The sequence below is a fragment of the Haemaphysalis longicornis genome, unplaced genomic scaffold (assembly GCF_048455015.1).
Source record: "Haemaphysalis longicornis isolate Haplotype H1 unplaced genomic scaffold, Haemaphysalis longicornis Haplotype H1 scaffold_5, whole genome shotgun sequence".
Taxonomy (NCBI): Eukaryota; Metazoa; Arthropoda; class Arachnida; order Ixodida; family Ixodidae; genus Haemaphysalis; species Haemaphysalis longicornis.
The window spans coordinates 109,524,354-109,548,588 of NW_027526385.1; the positions used below are offsets into that span (position 1 = coordinate 109,524,354).

Sequence of the window (24,235 nt, forward strand, 5' to 3'; positions counted from 1 at the left end):
AGTAACATAACATGATGCACAACTCTAAACTTACACCCCATAGACGAAAAATGGCTGCATATTTGTGCTCGGGATGTTGAAATGCACTCAATGTGTAAATCTCAAGCACATAGGTTAAAAAATAACAAAAATGGCCTCAAGACCAGTGTCCCCCCTTTAAACCAATTCCCCATTGAGATAAAAACCTCACTCCTCACCGTGAGAATTTGTATAAGGTTGTGGACATTGTGAAAAAGGCACCCACTTCAGAAAATACACTATTACCTTTAGATAGCATTTCGTGGCCCCACCACACTCAAAATCAGTCAGCAGGGAACGGCTTGTGGAACTACAATAAACATTTTATTTTTGTTCCTCGAAACAATACAACCATGTACAAGATTCAAACACGACCAGAACCAGCTAGTGCGTTGATGCAAAACGCAACAGTCACCGTCAAAGATGATCTACAGCATACTGGATGCAGACAGGCAGAGCACCGGTGATCGATAAACATGTTCCCCTGGTGTCTGTTAACCGGAATCAAAAATAGGATGCCCGCCACACCGGCCTTTATTTTCACCTCTTTGGAGGGCCAAAGAAAAGACGCTGCCTCTTGGGTACAACATGCTTCCGGGACAGGGATCACAGCTTAATGGACAGTGCTTGTACAGATTTGACTTGTGCAAAATGTCGCACTTAGGCCTACTGTGAAAGGGGGGTGGGAGGGGGCATGCATATGTGGTTGGTCTACTTGATCTAGTTATCCGTTCAGGCGGGTTAAGCGGGTAGGAGCCATTGGGAGATAGGCATGCCGGGCAGGTCTCTCCTCCGAGCTTGGTCAATCCTCAGTTGTCTTTCTTGGAGCTTTCCGAGTACGGAGGCGGCGGTCCATCAAACTGCTGTAAGCAAAACAAAAAAATGCAAACATCCACTGTTGAAAGCAGCTGCAAAAATGGAAAGTATTTCTGATTTTAAAAGGAAAGTGGTTCTCTTTATTTTTTGCCGCCTAAAAAAAAAAAATAACGTGGCAGCTTCCTTGCACAGAACAGACCTTTGTGGTCACCCTTACATAAAATCTCTTAAAAGTTATTACTTAAATAATTATTATTGGCGAGACTTTGTGAAGGCTAACAGTCTTGTAATTAAAAATTGTAGAAGATATCCTGAAACCAACTTCAGTTTGGCTATCAGGATGGTTAACTACAAAACTGCTGCACAACTGATTGGATTCCATCCATAAACAAAAACAGTCTTACTGGTCATGTCCCCCCGCTCCCCCTAAATTCCTTGATGCCAATAAGTCTACAGAAAGAAAAAACATTCTTGAATACACGTGTAGCACAATGCCTGCAACATAGAGATAGCTTAGTAGACGCCAGTAGACTCCGTTAAGACGAACTAGAACGGACTATGAAGACTTGTTTTATCAGAAGTTCACCTTAACAGAAGTGTGAAAGTACAATTGGCTTTCGCTAAATGCATGGCTTGCTAGACATGGCAGGTAGCTTTCATTGTGAGGAAGACACAAAAGAGTTTGCCTCGCAAGACCTGCCAACATTCCTAAGGAACTTCCTACTTCATGAACCACGGGCTCAAAAACCATCATGTACCAATACGAAATGTTTTACAAATACATAGGAATGTGCACAACGGCCTAGTTAGCTTATTTTAAAAATATGTCACTTCTGCACCGGAATAATAACTCTCGCTTGCTGGACAGCTTGCGCCATTTTGTGAAAACTAGGTAAACCAAAATGTGTGTTTGTTTTTGATTTCAGTAAAGGAGTGATATATTTTTAAATTAAGGAAACTAGCCCACTGGGTACATTTTTACGGATACGTTAAAATTACCTTATTGGTATGCGATGCTTTTTGAGCCCATGGATCATGAAGTGGTAACTAACATAGGATTGTGACATGTGAGGCCCCTTAATCCGCTGACTCCACAGCCGATAGCTGTGGTGGCAGTAGTGTGGTAGGTGGTGTTGACGCGAGCTCGCATGCTCCCACTGAGAAAACAGCATTGGTTATGGGACTTCTCTGTTCACAAATAGGACAGTCCCCATCGTCGCGTTCTTTTCCCTTCTTTTTCTTTTCTCCTCTCCTGTTTTTTTGCTGGACTAATGTAGGCGTGACCGGCCACAGCCTTCCTTCCTTATTTTATTTTCATTTCTTTTGCTATACTGCTGGCGCCGCAGGGGGGGAGAAGTGGCGGTGGCAGAGGTGGCGGCTTTACCCACGGGTTTTTCTTTGTCACTTCTCTTGTCATCTCGTTCTAAGGCATGGAGATGCAGATTCACTTCGTACCACTGCTGCACTTCCTGTCTTTTTTTTGTTGCTTTCTGTTTTATTTTAGGTAATGTGAATGCTCCACCAGGTGTCAGCAATGGCAGTCACTGCAAAAGTTCGCCCTACCAGAAGAGTACGTGTGAGGCGGTACATCTTCGGCAGACGTTTTTTTGCACCGAGTATGTGGCAATCCAAACAAATGTACCCATGCTGTTCAGCATATCTGAGAATTCGGCTTAACCGAGTTCATCTCAATGGCAGCCTACTTATTACCTTCTAAGCAAAGACAGCTGCAGCACAAAGAGAAGAAAGTTAATGAATGCTACACAATCTGGCTCGCCTGGTAATCATGTACCTGTTTCATATTCTAATCGCAATTACTGCCCAATAAACTCCCACTGCCAGAATCTGTACTGCGACCTTTTTGTTTTGTTTTTTAACGCGCCGAGCTGCACAGGCGATGAGGCGCACCGTAGTGAACGGCTCCGGGTTAATTTCGACCACCTGGAGATCTTTAACATGCATCAAAACGTCATACACACAGGCGCTCTTGCTTCTGGCCTCCATTTGAGATACAGCCACAACAGCCGCGAATCGAATGCACAGCGAATGACTGCTGTGCCACTCACACGATTAAAACATGCGTGGTAAATGGACTGTACATGAGGAGTTTCAATATCAGATGGCATTCCCAGTAACGACTACTTCTAGCGAGCACTTGGCCAGGAATCGCAGTGGCCGGTTCTTTTCTTAGCACTTGTTTTTGTAACATCGCTGGTTACACTAACCACTCCAAGTAACTACACTAAACCCCCTAATTTCAATTATCCAAAAACCTAACTGAGTCTCCTCACTTAATCGTTAAACATGAGGTTCCCGCCTGCATCCCACAATTCATCATAAAATTTGTATTTAGACCTTAGGGTCAGGAGACCAATACATAGTTAAAAAAAAGGAGAAGACACACTGGTTAAAACTGCAAAACACCAGTTGCTTGGCACCCTTAATTAAAAAACAATTGCTTCAAAGTGGACCCATTCTAATGCTGTCACAACAGGGGCACCTTGAGGTTGTTATTGGGATGCCAGAAGAAGAGCAGGAGAGGGGGAGCTGGCCCAATGCCATTGGTAATAGAGGTGCTTCACAAATCTTTCAACAGCAGAGCTGTCTAAGCTCTTACATCGGCCGTCCAGTGTTGCTAGAAAAAAAATACCAAGACAAAAATACCAACTGCATGTCAGTGTCCGCCTCCCGAGGAGCACCCTCTGTCAGCCAGCTTGACCTTTGAGAACATTCTGCCCAGTGTTTGTGGCGTGATTCAGTGTGGCAGAGTTACCACTCTATTGACTCTATTGGAATGGCTCGGGGTTCATTCCACGTTTTCAGGGCCTCGGAATGGAATTGGAATGGAATGGCGACTGCTTGGACATGGCTGTCGGCAGGGGGGTGCAGGGGGGTGCAAAGGGGTACTTGCCCCCCCCCCCCCCCCCTTCCAGCAAGAGCACTTGCCCCCCTCTCCTTGCCCTCTCCCTTCCCCAGCGATGCAACAGGTTTGCCCCCTCAAGACAAAATCCTGACGACGCCCATGCGCTTGGACAAATGTAATGGGAATGGAATTAGGCACCTTCTGCCTTGACTGGAATGGGAATGAAATAGTAAGTTGGATATTTAGGCGAGCTGTGTCGACCTTCAGCTGGAATCTGCAGCCAAGCAAGCTCTTGAGACAACATAACTGCAACCAGGGCGGCCAATCGTTGTCTTTAGTGTCTTGGCGGCCAATGCAAACTTGCAGATCAAAACGGTGATTCACAGCGAGACCATGAAAAGAGAAGCTCTAGACAGGTCAGGTGTTCCTGCAACATCACATGTGCCAGAGCACCTTCACCACGCAACTACCATCGTAACTTCCAGCCGTGAAATCGCCAAAACCTACAACAGTAAGGGCGGCCATTCTTCCCCACCATGAAAATTCTAACTTCAGCTGCTGTGGACCTCATTTTTCTCAGTTTCGTAAATAAGCAATATTTTAAAATGCTTACTGTCGTCCTCTGATTAGGCAAAACAAACAAAACGTAATGCACCCAAATATATTACAACATTCTTTGAATATAATACCACATCCTTGAAGGGAATGGGAGCAATTACGGCATGGTTACACTCTCAATTACATTGCAGTCTCGTTATTTCACAATGTTAACCCGATTGTGTTATGATTGTATTTGTCACCCCTTTACACTTCAACATTGCAGTTTAAGAATCCCGTACGGGGCATGCTCTCCCAGGCAAGTGGCACGGGCATAAAAGAATAAAAGAATAAGATTGGCTGTGTACAATTATGGGTATGCATTGGCTCAGAAAGCAGGTATGTGTTGGCCTGACATTTCCATTGGTTGTGGATGCAAGAATGTGTTGCTTAGACGTCCCCCATTAAAAGGCACACGAGATGCGTCTGAACGAAAAAAGGTGAAGAATGAATATAGTACATGCGTGTATAAATATTTATTTCGCAACGGGTGGAGAGTGGCCTAAAATAGAGGTGAAAATGGCGAACTATTGGCCTCGAGGACATAGCGTGGCGCCGCCTACAAGTGATGTCACTTGTAGGACGTCCAGTCGTGTTGTCGTCTGCTACAACGCATTTCCTGTGCGTATGCGGACGCGTTTTTTGTTGTTCTTGTGGCCACCATCTCCCCCCTCCTTGTCGATTTGATGCAAACTACCCAAACAAGTTAAGCAATGGAAGTGTTTGGGCCTGTTGGTTCATACTTCACCCAAAAAACAGCGCTCAAGACGGGACAGAAGGAAGAAGGTTACACACACAGCGCTGTGTGTGTAGCCTTCTTCCTTCTGTCCCGTCTTGAGCGCTGTTTTTTGTGCCAAACAAGTTGTCTGCAGACCAAATAACCCGGTCAAGCAATCAGCCACTTGCTTTTTCCCGGCGACACCGCCGCGTTTAGGTAGTTGCTACAATCACGACCCACAGCCCGTACACAGCCAGCTAACGCCAAGGACAATGGAACTGATGCCGAGAAAAGTACGCTGTAAATTAATTATGAAATACTTGTGACGGGACATGTACGAGACTATGTGTGCAAGGAAACACCTTGTAAGAGCGAAAGAAACGCGTCGCTCACTTGTGATCTCATCGCGCGTACTGCTCGCATTGCCTGGTAAATGAATGACTACGCGAGAACGCGGTGATCGGATTGCTTCGCCGCAAATGCTTAAAGGAGCCATGAAGAGAAAATACAACTTCATTTAATTTGAAAGAACCAGGAATCAGTATCTCACTCAGCTCCATTACAGCCACAAAAGATGTTTTTTAACGAAAAAAAAGCAAGAAGTATTTAAAAACTTTCAAATTTCGCGCCACGGTGACGTGTTATGAGCAAGAATGACGTCATACGGGCCAACAATAAAACATAATTTTCAGTGCCTTAAATGCGCGTTAGCATTCAAGTGATGCGGTCAAATGGAACTAGAGGCCCCATTACAGACGTCCAGTCATGTGTCGTCGCGACAGGTGAGTTAGGTGGCCGCCAATCACACAAACAAGGTTCCGTGACGTCATAGAAAAGTTGCGGGAAATTGGCTAGGGCAGGGGTTCTCAAGCATGTTGGTCCCAGGGAACCCTGCTAAGTTCCGTTAAGTGCCAAGGAACCCCCCCCCCCTCCCGCCATTTTTCATTCCGTTCATGCTACATTAACGTGCAATAAATTCAAAAGCAAGCAAGGGTATCATTTTTTCCCCCGGCGACTTTACGCGAATGCGTACGCTAGCGGCACCCATCTCCAAACAGGAGAAATGCGCACGGGGGTAGTAGTTTAACCGCGTGGCCCGTTTTCGGAGTCTGGCTGGCTACAAGCTGCTGGCGAGATTTATTGCGCAGCTCGTGCGTTTCTGTTATGCGCCGATATGTGCTTACTGACACTCGGGCGTGAGTAATGGAGGTTCCTTAGATCGATCGCACCTCAAGTTCACCATATAAGACTTTGCGACTGCGGAACCAGGGAAAATTTATCAGTGGCTCGCGGAACCCTGAGGAGGGGCCTGCGGAACCCCTAGGTTCCGCGGAACCCACTTTGAGAAACCATGGGCTAGGGGGTCGCGACTGCTTCACACGTTTTCTTTAATATCTCTGTTATTTATTCGAAGATTGCGATGATATTGGTATCATTGTTATCGGGACTAAGCAGTCTTTCTAACAAACCCAACTTGTATTTTCTCTTCATGGCTCCTTTAAAAGTGTTGTTATGTTCTGCAGTTTGGCTTCATCAGTGCCTATTTCTCCTACAATGTTTTTATAGTTATGCCCGTATTTGATTAACAATCACTGCCGTGCTCTGCACGGCTGATAAGTTTACTTTTCGCGACAACTTGTCCACAATGTAGGAACGGTATGCCCGTGAGTTTTTAACGCCTTCGAGCAGGTTTGGACATGGCTATATATTTAGTTTTCATTAGGAGCTCGGCATGGGAATTTATAATTGCAACATGGACTTTGTTTACAATGACCGGCCTTTCTCAAGCATCAATTTCGAAACTCACGACTGTTCACAGAGAGAGAGCGGGGCTGTGTACGAGGCGAAACACGTCGTTAATGATTTGGGGTAATGGGGAATTTTAAAATAGGAGAACTGAACGTTGGGATGCCCCCAAAAAGTTAGGGGAACCCAAACCCAACACACACGCGTGCGACAGGAGGGTCTTCTCCAACAGCTCGCAGCCGGCTTCGGATGCACGTAATCGAATGCTGGGAACTTTAGGCTTAGAGTCGCGGCAGATATTTCTTCGCCGCTATCGCTACAGTTGGGAATGATAGTCGCTAACAAAACTTTTCACCGCACTGCCACCCCCCTTCTCGTATGTGGAACTCTGTAACCATGGTGATTGCCGTTTAAGCGATCGATGATCAAGATGCCTGCCGCGACCTCGGCCGATACTTGCGCGCAGGTATCGTCGCCCTTCGGCCACACGCCACACCGTGCGTGAACGGGCCGGCGCTACCAGGACCGACCTCCGCGGCCGGTCGGCGTAAATCGCGGCAGATATTTGAGCATCGCTTGGAAAAGCACAGCTGATGACACTACCTAGCACAACTTTTTATCACACTAACATCTACCTTCACCAATCTGAAACTTATTTTCCGCAACTAGCGTGATTTTAAAAAGCGGCGACAAGTTGCTGCCGCGACCTGCGTTGGTTCGAGCTGCTCCGTCGGCCACGTGGGCAGGCACGGCGGTTGTGTGCGCTTCTGCGAGCAGTAAACGCTTCGTGATTTCCTGCTTTATACATTTCTTCCAAACAAGGGAAATCTAGAAACTTCACTCTGCGATCGTCGTAGTCCACATTGTTGATCGGGGAAACAAGCCGCTGCTTACGCTTCGGTCGCATGCGTCATACACTACCGCGCTCATGTTTGCGGAGAATGTACCACAGTTGATACGGTTATAAAGTCCCCATGGGGTCAAACTGCGCTTGACACACTGAGAAATGACTTAAAACGACGAAAATTAACACGAAAATACTTTAAGAATGCGCTTCCTAAGTGAAGTGCCACTCGATCACTGCAAGCCAACTACGGAGCAAGATGGGAATGCTGATCCTACAAGTGACGTCAAAACGATTGTAGCGCCGGCTTCTACAGTGGTGGGCCTCGCGGCCAATAACCAGCCAAACTGCTGGCTCCACAGAGCGGCTATGCCATGGCCCTACTTTAATCCTATAGCGTCACACTTTGAAGTCTACCGTCATCAACCAGCGCTCACCGACAAAGCAGAATAACTTTGGCGTAGCTTGGCACAACATTAAGCTGAAATTTAAAGTTACCGAACATTAAGCCTGAATGTACGCCCAAAAACAGTGACTGGCCAATGCTCAGTGATTGGCCATATAGGCAATATATGCGGAAGGAAAAGATGCTCGGCAAAAAATGGTAACGATAAAAAGGTTGAAATATTGTCTATTCTTCATGTTTTGCGACATCACACACTCAGCAACTATAAGCTCAGCACCACAAAAACTTTGCGCCACTGAGGCTAGTGACATACCGTATTTGCACGAATATAACGCGAATTTTTTTCCCGCGATTTGTGCCTCGCTTTATATTCGGGCTCGAACAAAGCGGGAGCTTTTTCTCGCCTTTTTATTTATTTATTTATTTATTTTTTTTTTTTCAAATACCTTCCTGCCTGCCACGCGCCTCGTACCATTATGCCTGGAAGGTGAACTGCGAACCCGCTGCCCTACCCTGGGATTTTTTCCAGCGAGAGCTCGCTGCTCTTGGCGGCAACTTTGGCACCGGCTTCTCCCGATAACGACCAGGCGGTTCGGTGCTGCACGCCCAATGCTGCGCAATTGGGCGCAGTATTGGGCGCACCCAATAAAAACAAACCACAACGAGGACCCAATGCTGCGCGCTGCGCAGCATTGGGTCCTCATTGTGGTTTGTTTTTATTATTTTGCTCGTACTTCCTTCTACGTTCTGAGCTGCTGCAATGAACAAGCAAAGTCAGTATACTGCCGCAATTAATAAGGAACAGGCGGTCCTGCTGCCTGAAGAACAGGGGAATTCAAGTGCGGCGTGGCATCTCGGACTAAGCAAGTCAAGCATTCAAGGTTGGAGGAAGCACCGTGATCGCATCTTTCAAGCCGCACCGACTCGTAAAGCGTTCCGTGGATTGAAGAATGGCCGCTAACCTAAACTTGAGAATGACCTGGCAGAATTCATCCGCGAACGCTGCGGCCAGTTTTTGTCTGTAAATGCTGAGGTTGTGCAACTTAAAGCCAGAGACCTTGCACATAAGGTCGGTGCGCCTTATGACAACTTCAATGCCAGTCGCTCTTGGGTACAAAAATTCATTAGTTGCGAGGGATTCTCGCTTTGCCGACGGACGTTGATCTCCCAGAGGCTCCAGGCAGAGTATGAAGAAAAACTGGTCAAGTTTCAGCACTACGTCCTTAAAAGCTGAGAATGGAACACAGGTACCCCGAAGGTGAGATTGCAAATGCGGATAGAGACTCCAATCTTTCTGGACATTCTGCCTGGGTATGTCATTGATGAATGCGGTACCAAAGAGGTCCATGTTCACTGCTGGCAACCACATTTTGATTGCTGTTTTCACTTGCATTACTTCGTGTTACATGCGTAATATATCCTTTTTTTCTTTTTCGTGGGACCAAAAGTGCCCCCCTCGTGTTATATTCGAGGTCGCATTATTTACGTGCAAACACGGTAACTCGGTGACATAACTCAGAGCAGCGATGCTCACGCATTTTCACATCAGAAGAGAAAGCATGGGGGCCTCAATAGTTTTTATGCATCTTTCTCCTCTTCTCATTTGTGCGACTAAACTTTTCCTTTTCTTACTCAAATGATTTTCAGCGGTGCCCAGGGTTGAAAGCTCACGCAATCCTTGCTTGTGCTGAGAGCAACTACCTACACTGGAAATAATTAAGCTAAGGATTACGAGTGCATGCAGGTGTGAGCAAGGTACGAACGGTGTTCCTGCGAGTTAGCTTCAGCAGTGTAATGCCGCCACTGTGATTACAAGCGCAGTGCATAGCAAGGTAACATGCCACAGGTTGTGGAAAACAAAAAAGGCAGACAGCAAGGTATCCCTCTCTCGCATCGTGCAGGAGCAGGCCATTGCAACCTGCTGATCATGCAAATAGTATAACAGAGATCGGGGATACTGGCACTTCGTGCATTCGAAGGGTAGTCATTCTGCACGCAATGTCACCGAGCTGCCACCATCCCTCAACTTTGGCAAAGAGCGCATACATATTTTTGCAGTTCCAGACGCGTCTGGTAATGTTAGCTTTACGTTGCGTTCATAGGTAACCAATACAGGTAACTAATACAGGTAATAAGTAACTCGGGGGACGAATTGCAAAGCATGCTTTCTGCACTAGACGAACAGAGTACATAGAACCGTGGGCCTGAAAATTATATGCAGAAAACTAAAGTAATGATCAATAACCTCGTGACAGCACAGCAGTTTGAGATAGGGGAAGAGGTAGTAGAAGTGGTAAAAGAATATATCTACCTACTTAGGCCAAGTTGTGACCCCAGATCCCAACCATGAGGCAGAGATAATGAGCATTCGGCAGGCATTCTCAGATAATGAATAGCAGCCTACCATTGTCCCTGAAGAAGAAAGTGTATGACAGCTGCATGTTACCGGTACTCACCTACGGGGCAGAAACTTGGAGGCTCACTAAAAGGGTTCAACTTAAACTGAGGATGACTCAGCGGGCAATGGAGCGGAAGATGATAGGTGTAACATTAAGGGACAAGAAGAGAGAGGAGTGGGTCAGGGAACATACGCGTGTTAAGGACAAACTAGTAGAAATTAAGGAGAAGAAGTGGACGTGGGCAGGGCATGTAATGCGAAGGCAAGATAACTGTTGGTCATTAAGGATAACAGAGTGGATCCCTAGAGAAGGCAAGCGTTGCAGGGGACGGCAGAAAGTTAGATGGGCGGATGAGATCAAGAAATTTGCGGGGATAAAGTGGTCACAGTTGGCACAGGACCGGGGTAATTGGAAAATAATGGGAGATGCCTTTGCCCTGCAGTGGGCGTAGATAGGCTGGTGATGGTGGTGGTGATGATGATGATGATGAATACAGGCACCAAGAAATACTTTCTACGTTGAGGAACTAGAGGAATGGAACCGAACTTGCCGAACTTTCCGGGAGTTGGGATATTCTGTCCTTCCCCAGAATCGAAAGGAATGGAATAGCAGGAAGTTCTGATTCCTTGGAATGGAATCAGAATAGAATGGGACTGCCCATTCTGCAACACTGGCGTGATCTCTCGCATGCTGTTCTCCTCTCCAGTTCACGAATGTGTTCGCACCTGAAGTGGGGAACACAGACACCAAGTTCGCGAACTCGCTTGCTGCAGGTCCTAGCGCATGCTAGCGCGGTTTACTTTGGGAGAGATGTGAAAGGCTGGGGACAAAACGATCCGGGCCTGCCAGTCATGGAGAACTTTCAGCAGCAAATAGGGAAATCCATGTGTGGGGTGCAACAGCCGAGGCTCCGACGAAGAGAGAGGGGCCGCCAGCTCTGCTGCTTCTCCAGCCGTGCATCACTAATGCAAGCTGCACCAATTTGTTTTCTCGAGTTTACCTCCACGCCAACAGAGCAGTGCAAGAAAGCCTGTTGCTGCTAGCAGAGGAAGCCATGTTTATGGCAGTCGATCGCAGGCACTCAAAGCGCAATACATCCAGTGCCCAACTAGCACTTTTAACTCACTGCAAAGAATAAATTTCAGATGTGTGCTCACCCAAGCACTTCTACCAACAAGGCATAATTTTACACATCTGGGTTCACTGAAACAACTCTAAATGCTCTATATTCAAACTTTTTGAACAATGCGCTTTGATGAATGTCCGATCGAATGCTATTGTGTAATTCATTTCATTATTTGAAAGTTTGAATATTTGCACACTCCTAATGGCCAGTTCACACTCCTAATTGCACACTCCCAATTGCCAGAGAGATCACGCCGACACTGACATTGGCTTTATGTGCTGCCAGGCTTAGTTGTGATGGGCCTGAGCAGACGACTTGTGCCACACTACCAATTCAAGAGGGCCATGTCGCCATGCGCATGGAATATAGTCAATTGCATTGCACACTCCGACATTTTTTTTTTCACTCCTGTTGCAAGCATAACCCGCAGCCATTCAGCAAAACGAAGCAGTTTTAGCGGCAAATTAAAGACAAAAACTTTCCTGTTTCAATAGACGAAAATTGCCGTGATTGCGCACGTTGACCAGAGCTATGAAAAATCCAAAAAATGGTGTTTCCTTCAGAAATTTCTGACTTTTTTTGGCTGTAAGCACTGCCATAAATTGATATTATAGCTCCAATACGCACCCATGGGTGCAGAAACAGATTTCGGAAGTAAAGCAGCTGTATTTATCAAAATTGCAACACCTTTTTTAACCATTTATCAGCTCCAAAAAAGAACACCTGCCCACCAGTGAAGCGCAGTCCCGCAAACATGACAAAAGTTAAAATGCAGTTTCTTTAGCGAGTCCACTTATTGACAGGTGCAGCAAGCATGTCACCAATAAAAGAGAAACGACCTAAGAGATCCAGCCATTCGGTCAGCACTGTGTTCTTCCCAACCCTCTAACTTGGCTGCGAAAAAATAAAAGAGGCACCCTTTTATTCCCTCCTTTTTGTTACAGGAATGAAGTTATGTGATAACCACAAATGCCTTTAATCTTGGCGCACTGTTTCTTGCCCTGGTTGAGCAGAATGATAACACATGCCTACTTCAAAAGACAAGCTGCACAGTATACAGACCACAAAATTCAATTACATATGGTTAACTCTTTTCTTAAAGTTCGGAAATTCACCGGATTGTCAGGGTGGACCAGTTTTCTTGGCACTCGTCAAAACTAATGTAAACGAAAGTCCTCATGCTAGAACAATGCCAAAGGGGAAAAAGTGTTCACAGGTCATTCCCTTTCCAAATCCTGTGCCTGGCACACCGTAACACCATGAGAGAAGCCCCGTAACTTATCGGTACAAACTAATTTAAACAAATGTAAGTTATTTAATTTGCAACCGACACCTCATGCATGCGTGCTTCTTGTATTCCCTTCTAGCTTTCAAAGATTGTTCTTGTAAACCAGCTTGAACCGAAAACTTCCATAAGAAGCACGGAAGGCATGAGGGAAGTACTATTCAACTGCCCTCTCTCCTTCTGCTTTTGAACAGAATGCTCGGACTTGTGTTCACAAGCTAACTGGCACAATAGCCAGAAGCTTGTGTGGCCTTGTTCTGCTGAGGGAATCACCTTTCCACCAATCAGATGACACCAAACTTTTGCACATTACAAATACCCATTCCTGGAACTTGCTTTCTATGAGCCAAAATAGCTTGAAATAGCCTGGGAACTGGATTAGGCTACTGAGTTGTTCGAAGTGCACATTTTACCAGTGTAGTACACTCGAACCCCACAATAACGAAATCTCGCCAGTACGAAATTCCCGCCGCAATGAAATATTTTCGGATCCCCAGAGAATGTCCATAGACGCCCATGTATTTCATATCTCGCGGCAATGAAATGGTTTTGGGTAGCGATCCCACATTATCGAAATTCGCTTCAAGTCCGGTTGGCATTTCACCTACCCATTGGAGGCCAACAGTGAACAAGAAGTGATCAAATGCATTTTTTTCGGACTCGCAGTGCGTAAACTTTTGCCACAGCACATTTGCATGACTGCCGCCGTATTTGTTTACAAAAAAGACCATGCAGTAGGCGGCCGTGGAGGCAGCCTCGCAGCGACATCACTAGGGGGCATCGCATCGTGACTCACAACGTGGCTTTGGCTTGGGCTACGCTAGTCCGCTACCGCTGAACAAAGCACGTGAGTACCGTAATTACCCGATTCTAACGCGCACCCGATTTTCCTGGAAAAAAAAACCCGAAAAAATGTGCACCTCCGATTGTAACGCGCACGGAACTTTGAGAGCAAGAAAAACGAATGCGAGAGAAACCGGCGATTTAAGTCTCGAAGTAATCTCACTCATCTCACTCCTCGTCGCTCCCCGCTGACCACAACATCTCATCCTCGGTGCTGTCAAGCGCGTTCGCGATGCCACACTTCTGAATGAACGTTCAACCATGGTTGATGGGATCGTGGCCCACACCTCGCACGCCCACCCCGCGGGCTTCTCCAGAGGCGCACGCTTCAGCCGACCGCTTGTTTTGAACGCGTGAGAGCCGCTGCTGCCATTGCTGTTATCAAGCGCGCAAGTGGAACGATTTGACGATTTGTGTGAACGCCGATAGAAAAGCCTAAGCACCTATGCTTCCTGCGTCCGAAAAATCGTTGCTAAAAGCTTTGGCACCATCTTGAGATGGCGATGGGTGGGATGAAATTTCCGCTGTTTCGGCAATTTCGGTTTCGTATCAGATTCTAACGCGCATGCGATTTTTCGACCTATTTTTCCGGAAAAAAAGTGCACGTTAGAATCAGTTAAGTATGGTATGTTGTGTGTGCACCAATCGGGACGTTTGCTCTTGATAAGATGCCTCTGAAGTTTTCATCATTACAAGATAAGGCAACGATCATCGCTAAGTCAGTGGCCCAAGTGAAGCAACGAAAAATAGTGCCAGCAAGCTTAAAACTGCCTGCAGCTTACGCTACCATTTTGAAAAAGGAGCACGCCACTCTTTGATGGCGCACAGACGCAGAACAAGACGGTGACGGCTGTGGCTTTTCTGGACGTCAACAAAGCGATGTACACGTAGTTTTGTGAACAGCATTGGAACAACGAGGTGCCACTCTCTTGAAAAGTTCATCAATGGAAGAAGCTGGACTTCACTTGTATGCTCTAACATACTCGGTGCCGAGGGCCAAGGATTAAAACGTGGAGAGAAGGCGAACTTGCGGAGAGTTTCAGATAAGTTTGACACAATCCTGTCGTTCTTAGGCGCGCACGACGACCAGCAAATAACCGCTTGTTGTAGTGCGAGAGCTGAGCTGTGAAGCTGTGGCAAGGTAAGGCTCGCAAAGTAATATAACAGACTTTCGGAAATAAGTTTTTGGCTTTTGGTCGATTTTTCTGTCGTTTATGTTTCGTTCTCGCGGCAACGAAATTCCTGCAAAACCGAATTTTTGGGCTTTCCTTGGCAATTTCATTATTGCGAGTTTCCACTGTATATCCTTTCCAAAAATTTTATAAGACACCCAGTCCGAGGGTTATAGAGACGGTGCTGAACATTCAGAGTTAACCCTGCCAAGCACTCTCTCCCATAGTCAAGCGGACAGCATTAAAGATGACTATCCCGGCTTGTTTCAGCTTATGTTACTGGTTCAAACATGATACAACAGGAACATGTCTTTAGAAACTGGAATATTTAGCAAGCTTCGAACTGTTTAGTAAAGAGTAGTGGAGGTTATGGATCTGATTTGAGTGGAAAGTAGCGCTTATTTTGCCAAGCTCTTTCCTGCAGAACTCCCTTCGAAGCTGTGACTCAACTATGGAGTAGAAGACAATGCATGTTCTGTAATGATTCCACCAGGAGAATTTTGTAATATGGCTGCAGACATTATCTGCATGAATAGAACACTGACAAAAAAAATTAACAAAAACAAACTACGAAGCAAGTTGAGCTTACACGCTTGTTCTATGTAGTGCCACTTGTTATAGAGTGCCAACTGAGAATTGTAGCAACCTTAGTTTCCATTCTCACAATTAAATTAAATCACTGGCATCGACTGTGTAACATGGTTTTCTTGTGCCGATCTACCAACCGCCGTCAACAACTAAGACTGTCCAACGCATCCGCATTGAGTGCGTCATACCACGTGAGATGTCTTATCTATCACGGGCAGGTTTCCAAGGTGAACTAGGAACTGTTGTTATTTTTTCAGCCCTTGCCAAACTTTGTGTGTGTTTAGGGTGCATCCTATTATACCATTCCTGTTTTTCCTGTAACGTCCTTCTCGTTAACTCATTCTTTCTAGATAAATGTCCGTCCCAGTCTTCCAAGTACCTCTCAAGCACCCGTCTCCTTTTTGCAATGCCAATTTCGAGGACTAGCCACTAATACCACCACAGATACTCAACAATAAATTATTGCCGAAAAAATGAAATCTACAATAAATAAATGACAGATGCCAGTGACATATGCAGACAGGACCGTGAAACAGGCAGCCCATGGCTGCCAAGCCCATTCGACAAGTTCTGTAAACAACATAAACTACGATAAAAGAAATCGAGTGAGGAGAGAGGCAGTGTCTCACCGGAGCGCTGGGCTGTCCATAGGGAGGGGCGGCTGGCGCGTACATGTAGCTGGGGTTCGCCGGGTTGTAGTAGGCAGAGTTCTGGGCCGCCTCCGCTTCCTTGGCCATCGCCGAAGCCGCTGTGTATAGAGAGCAGAGAGAGAGAGAGAGAGAGACACCTCAACAGTTAGGGCAAACCACCCAAGGAGATACAGGCTTTGGTGCAGCAAACAACTTCATGCTGTCAGGAGCACGTCACAGAATACTGTAATGTGCACAGCAGGCAGTATGCCTCCCACAACGATCACATTTCCTCAAGACAGGGACACACGATGAGCACCACAGCAAAGTGCCCGTTAAAATCGTGTGCTAGAATCTGTCGGTTGCTTGGTTTCACTGTCTTCCTTTTTCTGCAAGCAGAAGTTGAAGACTCGGCCGATCTAACAATACCAAAATGGCAGAGCCCGCTGGCGTCATTCTGGCGATACAGTGTTGCGAAAATTGCTGTGCTTTCGTCGTTTTGCAGAAACATTTGGCCACCTCAGCCAACAAATATTTTTCTTTAGCACTTTGCAATGGTTTTCGATGAGGGAATTTTTGGAAACACATAGAACAGAAAACGTGCAATCCAAAAATGGGACTTCTGAAAAAAAACAATTTTTTAATCACCTTTTGCCATCTGATCCCAGCGTTCCCATTTCAAAGATTAACTGAAAAAATGCAAGATATATTGACAAACCTCTAAATTTCGCAATACAGTGACGTAATATGAGGACTGATCCAATAAACGCCAGCACTAAGGACATTGTAACCGGTGTGTTAGCTGCAACTAGGCATTCTAGCGATGCCACAAAGCTGCACTAGAGGCACCACTACACCCAAGTCACGTTTCTTGGTGGTAGCTTAGGTCAGCAGCCACCAATCGCACAAACAAGATTCTCCAACATCATAGAGGCATCACCACAAGTGACTGGAGAGTGGCCACTGCTTGATCAGTTCGCTTAAGGCCCATGGAGACAAAATACAAGTTTGTTTTATTAGATGCGACGCTGAGAGCATCTCTTGTCGGCGGCCCTGTCCTTCCTGTGTGCGTCCGTTGTTGTCCGCAGCCTTTCCACCCTCCCCCTCCCCTCTCCGATTGCGAACACTCTCTCGCGAGGGGCATTATTGGACTGGATTGGCTTGACTTGGATTGGATTGGATTAAAGTGGATTGTGTTGCGTCATAGCCGCAACAGACGCACTGGCGCCGGCGCGTGCCCAGGTGAGAGCGAACACACTCTCTCAACATCTGCAGCTGTGCGGCCCAGCGCGCTCTCCCTCCGCCGGTGGGCGGCGCTGCGCGCGGTGCTGCGCATGTGCAGTACTCTCTTTCTCTCCGCGGTCTCCTCTCCTTCGGGCGCGCTGCGCATATAACCGGTGTGCCGCTCACCGGCGGCCTTTCGGTCGACGGTTGCTCTCCGCTTGTGCTTGAACCCCCCTCAGCGTCGCATCACACCAGGGTTCCCGCGAGGGGAGGTGGGCGTAATTTTTTGAAAGACTTAGTGTTTTATACGGCCCTCAGCGCTTGTTCAGCAGCAAATGATGCTTTATTCACTGCGAAATTAAATTTAAGTCAAAATTTCAATTCTCCCACTAAATTGCGCTTTCGCGACGTCCACAATGATGTACCTACAGCACGGCCTTAAAAAACTAAATACAGTCGCCGACCATTTTTTCGGACTCGACAGGAACTACCGATAAAACTGAATAATCGGGAGTCCAAAAAAAAAAAAAAAAAAAAATGGTTTACTGAAAAAAAGAAAAAAGAAAACCTTCACTCGCTTAACGGCTGAAAAAACGCAAGTATGTGCGTCTATACACATGCATGTCTATGAGCAACTGAGTCCGCCTGTATTTCTACCAGCGTTTGTTCAACACTGTAGGCAGACAATAGCACTGTAAGGGCTCGTGCTAAACCAGCATTTGATACCTCTGGCATTGGTGGCACGTCATCATTGGAGTCACAGTCCACCTGCGCTGGTTCAAGGACCTGGCGTACGATTTTGTCATCATCCGACTTCGGCCACGGCAGGACGGCACTATCGATGTTGGTGAAATCTTCAAAAGTGGCCACTCCAACATGACACGGCCAGCATGGACGTCATCAAAAATGTCGGATGCTGCGGCAGGTGGCATCTCAACTGTGGTGTCCTGGACGGTGCCAATATCCTCGTCCTTACTGCTAGCCACAAATCCCGCATGCTGAAAGCAGTTGCGGATCGTGTCCTGCGTCACTGCCATCCAAGCATCACACAGGATGCTGATAGCCGATAGCACATCCACAACGTATATTTTGTCACTGTACACACACAACAGCACACGATTCAGAAGGTGCGATAGGTAGTGTAGCTTCAAGTTCTTGATGGCACCTTGGGCCACTGGTGGTGTTTGACGGCAAAAATTTCAAGAGCATCGAAGCTGGAGTACAAAAACTCGAATGGCAGGCTGTGCGGCGTCCAAACTATCGGTCGTGGATAAACAGGTACTTCAACGGGACAAGTGGCCGTGCCGCGGAGGTGTCCGAATAAACAAGCGTGTCTGAATTTTCGGCGTCCAAATAAACGGCCCATGACTGTATAGCCTGCTGACCACGGCTGCTCCCATCTCACAGGCTCCCGTTTGATTATCTTGTTTATTGCTCACGTTCATAGGTGGCACACAATACTGCTGAACTTGCGCTTTGCTTCTGGCCGGACTTCTGCACCTGCTGTATTTCTATAACAGTTCATACTAATCGTTTCTAGAAACTTAAGCTATGACTTCGACGAACATGGTCACGTTAGCAACCGTGGCGCTTGTGTCCGTTGGTCAAACAAGTACAGCGCGTTCGACGGCTGTGTTGGCGGTGTCACCCGCAAAGTGCCACACTAACTGCTTCGGTGTTTACGTGTTCGTTAACAACTTTAATTGATCGCCCCCCAATTCTTACAGCTATAAAAAGAATGTAAAGAATGTGCCTTACATTTAAGCCCAAATAGCTTGTTCGGAATGCTTATAAACCTTGCCTAATTTGCGTTTGCCGGCCTTGGCAAATCACACAGCAGGGCTTATGGCATCATAGGTTCTGTTGTGGGAAATGAGCTAGTGGGTCACATGGCCATTCCCTTTTTTTTATGTATTGCTTATTTGAGAAAAGTGTGAGTCAAAAGTGGTGTCAGTATGATTCTAACGAGGCAATCTTTCAAATGAACCAAACGTGTTCTGTCTGAATGGCCCCTTTAATATCTAGATTATCTATTTTACATTTGTAATACGATTGGCGTCATTGTTATCAATACAAAGCAGTCTTTGTAGCGAACCAAGTGTGTATTTTGTTTTAACGGCCCCCCTTTAACACCCACTACACCGGTGTCAATCAATGATACGCACACTGGTAGGGCCCCGAGGGCTGCTGGGGCTGTGCCTGGAAGGGTCCCCCAGGGGGTGGGTAGTATCCCGCCGATCCCGGCTGCTGTGGGGCCCCCACGTTGAAGCCCGGTGAAGGGGCGGGCCCATTAGGCTGCTGCTGGGGTGCGGCTGCGCCACCGGGGTAGGCCGGGGGTGCAGCCCCTGGTGTCGCCCCAGGGTAGTACTGGGCAGGCCCAGTGACGCCCGGGTACGGCGGGGGCATGTCGCTCATGAACACCGTGTTCGCTGCAACCACACACACAGATGGACTGGTCACTCAGGGAACCAGTGGTTTGTCTTTCAAGCCTAAACTTCAGAACTTCAGCAGGTAGTATGATGATGTTAATCTTACTGCATCTCTTCACCGGTACTTTTACAGAAGCTAACACAAAATTGAAATTAAAATCTCAATACACTTGAAAATCACAGTAAGGTTGAAAAACGGGCAAGTAGGTAAATGTTCATCTTCACAGCATCAAACCGACAGGTCAAAGGGCGAACAAAACCCAGAAACCCACTGCTTGTCTTGCGTTTTTTTCTCTGCGCTGTGACGATTAAAATAGTTGCTCTACGCAAAAAGAAAATTTTACAATCACAACAAGAAACCACATACACTTAAACCTCATCATAACAAAATTGAAGGGGTACCGCGATTTGCTCGTTATAACTAATATTTTGGTAGAGCACCGGGGGGCATGTATGCAAATACAGTTGAACACGCATATATCGAACACGGATATATCGAATTATTGTCTATATCGAACAGTGCAAACATCCCCTTGAAAATCCCATGCAAAAGTATAGGACTGTTGTACGCGTATATCGAACTCCTGATCATGGGCAAATTCGATATATCGAATTCCGCGCAGAAGGTGCCCCTGAAAGTTTGCTTCCTCTGATGGGGTGGAGTTGATGATAATGTTGACTCATCGCAGGAGCTGCCTGGCTTGGTGAGACAGAGGCGGCGTCCGCGGCATTATGTCGCTTCGATGGCCTTCAACAGCTGTATTCACGCTAGCACGAGGGGCAGCTCCATGATAGCTAGAACGCCGATAGTGGTTGGGGCGAAAGGACATAAAGGAGCAAAAGAAATTGACCGGAGGCACTCTTTTTCTGTGTTTGAGCTGTTTGGTGGCTCGTGTAGGGGGACCGATGCGGCTTTGTATGTTTGCTTTGTCAAGGCATCCATTTCGGAGCAACGAAGGCGGGAATTCGTCGGGTGCAGGCTGCTGAAAAGATGTTGGTTGATAAGGCGTTCGGAATTCCTCGCAGTAGTTTTGATGGCGATGCACGCATCAACATTGACGTAAAGGCGAATGCAGCACAACCCGCCCCGGCCATTCCGGAGCGTGTCGGGTGCAAAGCGACTTCGTTGCACGCCTCCAGATGGGGGAGGTGTTCGGTTCGGATACTGAAGATAACGGCACTCAGTGCCTGACAACGTCCCCAACCGCCTACTGCAGCCGAGGTTACGTCAGCGTTATTCGCCTCTGTTATGGCATAGTACACAGCATTGATTTTCGCATTTGTGCGTGTTTGTAATCTTGAAGACAATTTGGCGAACTTTACGACGCAGAAAAAAAACAAAACAAGCGAAGCTCAAAGACATTTCAATGATAAATAAAGTGCGGTGGTCATCATGCTGCGGTTCGGATTTTCCGTGCTTTGAGGGTCAAAATGGTAAACTACCGTTTTCCCCGACTTCAGAAAACTCTCAGTGATGTGCGGAGTTGTCAGATAATCTTCAGATAGGCGTATTTTATATATCGAATTATCGATATATCGAATTCTTTCGCGATCCCCTTGGAGTTCGATATATCCGTGTTCGACTGTATTGGGCACTGTACTTGCCCAAAACAGAGAACATTGCATCGCGCCGCACGGCAGTACACAACAATGTAACTGCATTTGGGAGATAAAAAGGAACTTTCGCGTCCATACTTTATTGCAACTCAAAATACGCAACTCGTATGTCGAACAGGCTTAGCTGCAAAGAAGTTGGTAATTGGACGTTGATGCATCATTCTGATGCAAACGATGGCTCGCTCAACTTCGCGCCTGATGTGACAGCTCTTATCACAGCCGCCTTCACGTCTGGCGTCATTCGCTTCCCGCCTTGCACATTCATGCTGCCCGAATCGCGCACGCAGTGCCATAAAAAAATAAGGCTGAAGCAATAAAAAAAAAGGGGGGGGGGGGAAACGCACGCAACTTCACCAATGCAGCTCCCGCAGTGCGCGTCGGCGAGTGACAACAATTGCAGGCGAGTGCACCTGGCCGTGCGTGACACGTACATTGGCTGCGTGCCGTGCGCAGAAAGAGGAAGGGGGGAATGGTTTCGCAGGCACGAAGCGCATTTTGTTGAAAGTTGAGGTCGCCCAATCCACTGCTGAGGCAACCCAATCCAAGGTACAAGGTACTGCAAGGTACAACCCAATCCACTGCTGAGGTCGCAGTGGATTGGGTTGTACCAGTGAGAACTGCAAGCGGCGGCATAGGGTGGCCACAGAACGGAGTTCCCACAGTCATATTCAGTCATTTGTTTTAAAACTGCGCAGAACCACTGCTGCTGTTTATTTCACGGTATTGAGTGCTGCGACGTGATGAGCCTTCAGTGCCCAATTTCAACGTCCTCGGCACGCCTGCAGCCAGGCTTCGCTACTGTTACGCACTGGGATGCCGCACCGACTACGCAGGTGTCAAAGCTGAAAGCATTCTCTCTCCCATCAGCGTTCTGAGAGAGAAACTCGAATATAAACGTAAGGAAGACAACTGTGCGGTGTGTGAGCTGCACTTCGAGTACCATTACACACAGCTAGCGTGACTGCACGCACGTTACGGTAAAATGAGAACCGCCCATAATGTGCCTGGGCTGACGTCTGATGTAGAAATATTTGAGCGCGGAAATCCCGCCTAAATGCATCACTCGCAGGAGTCACAACTCATCACATCAGTTTCCAAGTGGCATACCATTCAATTGCCACGAACAAACATGCTGACCTGCTGCTGCAGCTGGTTATGTTGACGCGGTGGCTCTTCTGTATCACGGGATGCTGTTAATGATTAAAAAGTTAATTGGCAGGATCGGTCCAGTGCCAATGTATGGGCAACGGGCTTGTGTTTTTCAAATCTGGATGGACACATTTGCTAGCCATCTCGGGTTTTATATCTTTAATTCCACCGAAGCATTCTTCCCAATAATTTGTTCTAGTATCTGCACTCCCAACTGTAAGTACGCTAGACAGAAGCTTTATATTTATTCAAAGCCCAAATAACAGCATTAATTGCTCTAATAAAATATCAGGACGGGTCTGTATGGCATATTCCACCAGCGCATCGAGTCCCGGTGTGCTGGGAAGAGCATGGTCAAATAGAAATGAAATAGAATACGGGTGTGTGTGAAAAGCTATGCATTGCTCACGTGCTTACAGTAAACTTGAAGGGCACAACTGGGAATATGTTTAATAGAAAGTCGCACGCTGATACGGCAATCATTTCTGAATAACTGGCACTCTCATTAGAAGTATAGGCTTCGATTGAAGGATTACGACCGCAAAATTTTTTAAAATCATTATTTCATAGCAAATGTGCTAGAACGTTAGTGTAAAATGAAAATATAGTCAGATTCACCGACTGGCTTCATTGACGCTGCAATAAAATGGCCCTATGTCATTACAGAGACACAGCAAACACATCACTGCCTGTGTTTTTCTATTCACTGTATTTTACGCTGGGGTATTTACGAGAGAACACGAAAATAAAACAAAATCACTCATTAACATGAAAGTTGGTACTCCAACACTTGTCCTCTCTTCTCATCTTCACATCTTTATCACATGCCGCACGACAAAAATACGAAGTAAACAAAAAAGCCCCTGTCACTTGCAACCGTCTGTTATTTTTCCCGCCTTGAAAGCACTTCGTTGAAAACAAAAAACAGGGCACACTTTTGCCGCAAAGCCTGTAAAAGTTTCCTTTAATTTATTATGAGATGTTTTCTGCCCCACTGTCGCTTTAGTATCGCTGTTAACATAAAAATTGAGCGAAACACGAAAGAAACGCTGCCCACGCGATGCCACGCGCCTGGGAAAGCACGGTCGGTAAGAATCCACTTCACCCACTGCACCCTCTATTCAGTCTGCAAGTGCTACTCCAGGTGCAGTGCTCCATTCGTCCCACTCAGGTTCTTCTAGTACAATCTAGTCCAGCTTTGCGAACGTATTGCGGGAGTGTCCGTGGCGGGAGTTTTAAACTGCTAAACAGGCAGTTGTCGCCTTGTGCACCGTCTCAAATCCGCATTGCGCACTGCCGTGAAATTGTCTCAAAATTTTATTTTTGAACGAAATTTGCTTGTTAAAACCCAGCAACAGGCAAATTTCACCTCGTTAAAACACGGTTTTAAATACATTCATTTCTACGGGGACTTTCAAGGGGAATTACAATTTGCTCGTTATAGCCGTTATTTTGTTATAGCCAGTCTCATTATAACGAATTTTAACTGTATGCGCACCTAATTTTCATTATCGTAACTGCAGTAATAAAGTTTTTGATCTAAGACCTTCTTCTCCCCTTGACGTCTTACGTGTTAGCCCCAATTCAACGCGCCACTAAGCTTTTAATGTGCAGGCTGTCAAAAGTTTCTGGCCAATGCCATATTAAGGCTATTAATATGGCCTGGCCTATTAAGGCCACAAAGAATAAAAAATACAGGCTAATTCTTGAATGATAGAAGCGCCAGCCTTTCTTTCTGACATAAAATATGTCTCTTCCATTTGTTA

At 46.5% G+C, this 24,235-nt stretch overlaps 1 protein-coding gene across 2 annotated transcripts in view; it reads right to left on the reverse strand.

Moving 5' to 3' along the window:
• Nucleotides 1–320: 320 nt before the first annotated feature.
• Nucleotides 321–24,235, reverse strand: part of Wbp2 (WW domain binding protein 2) — a 41,791-nt gene continuing 17,876 nt past the window's right edge. Inside the window, exons 6-8 of one of the 2 annotated variants that reach the window (XM_077671081.1) lie at nt 19,440–19,703; nt 16,051–16,169; nt 321–878 (exon numbers count right to left, since the gene is read on the reverse strand). In XM_077671081.1, the coding sequence (XP_077527207.1) occupies nt 828–878; nt 16,051–16,169; nt 19,440–19,703 (434 nt within the window). In that variant the 3' untranslated portion in view covers nt 321–827. Of the gene's footprint in view, nt 882–16,050; nt 16,170–19,439; nt 19,704–24,235 lie in introns of both variants that reach the window. The other variant, XM_077671080.1, reaches the window with a different exon arrangement.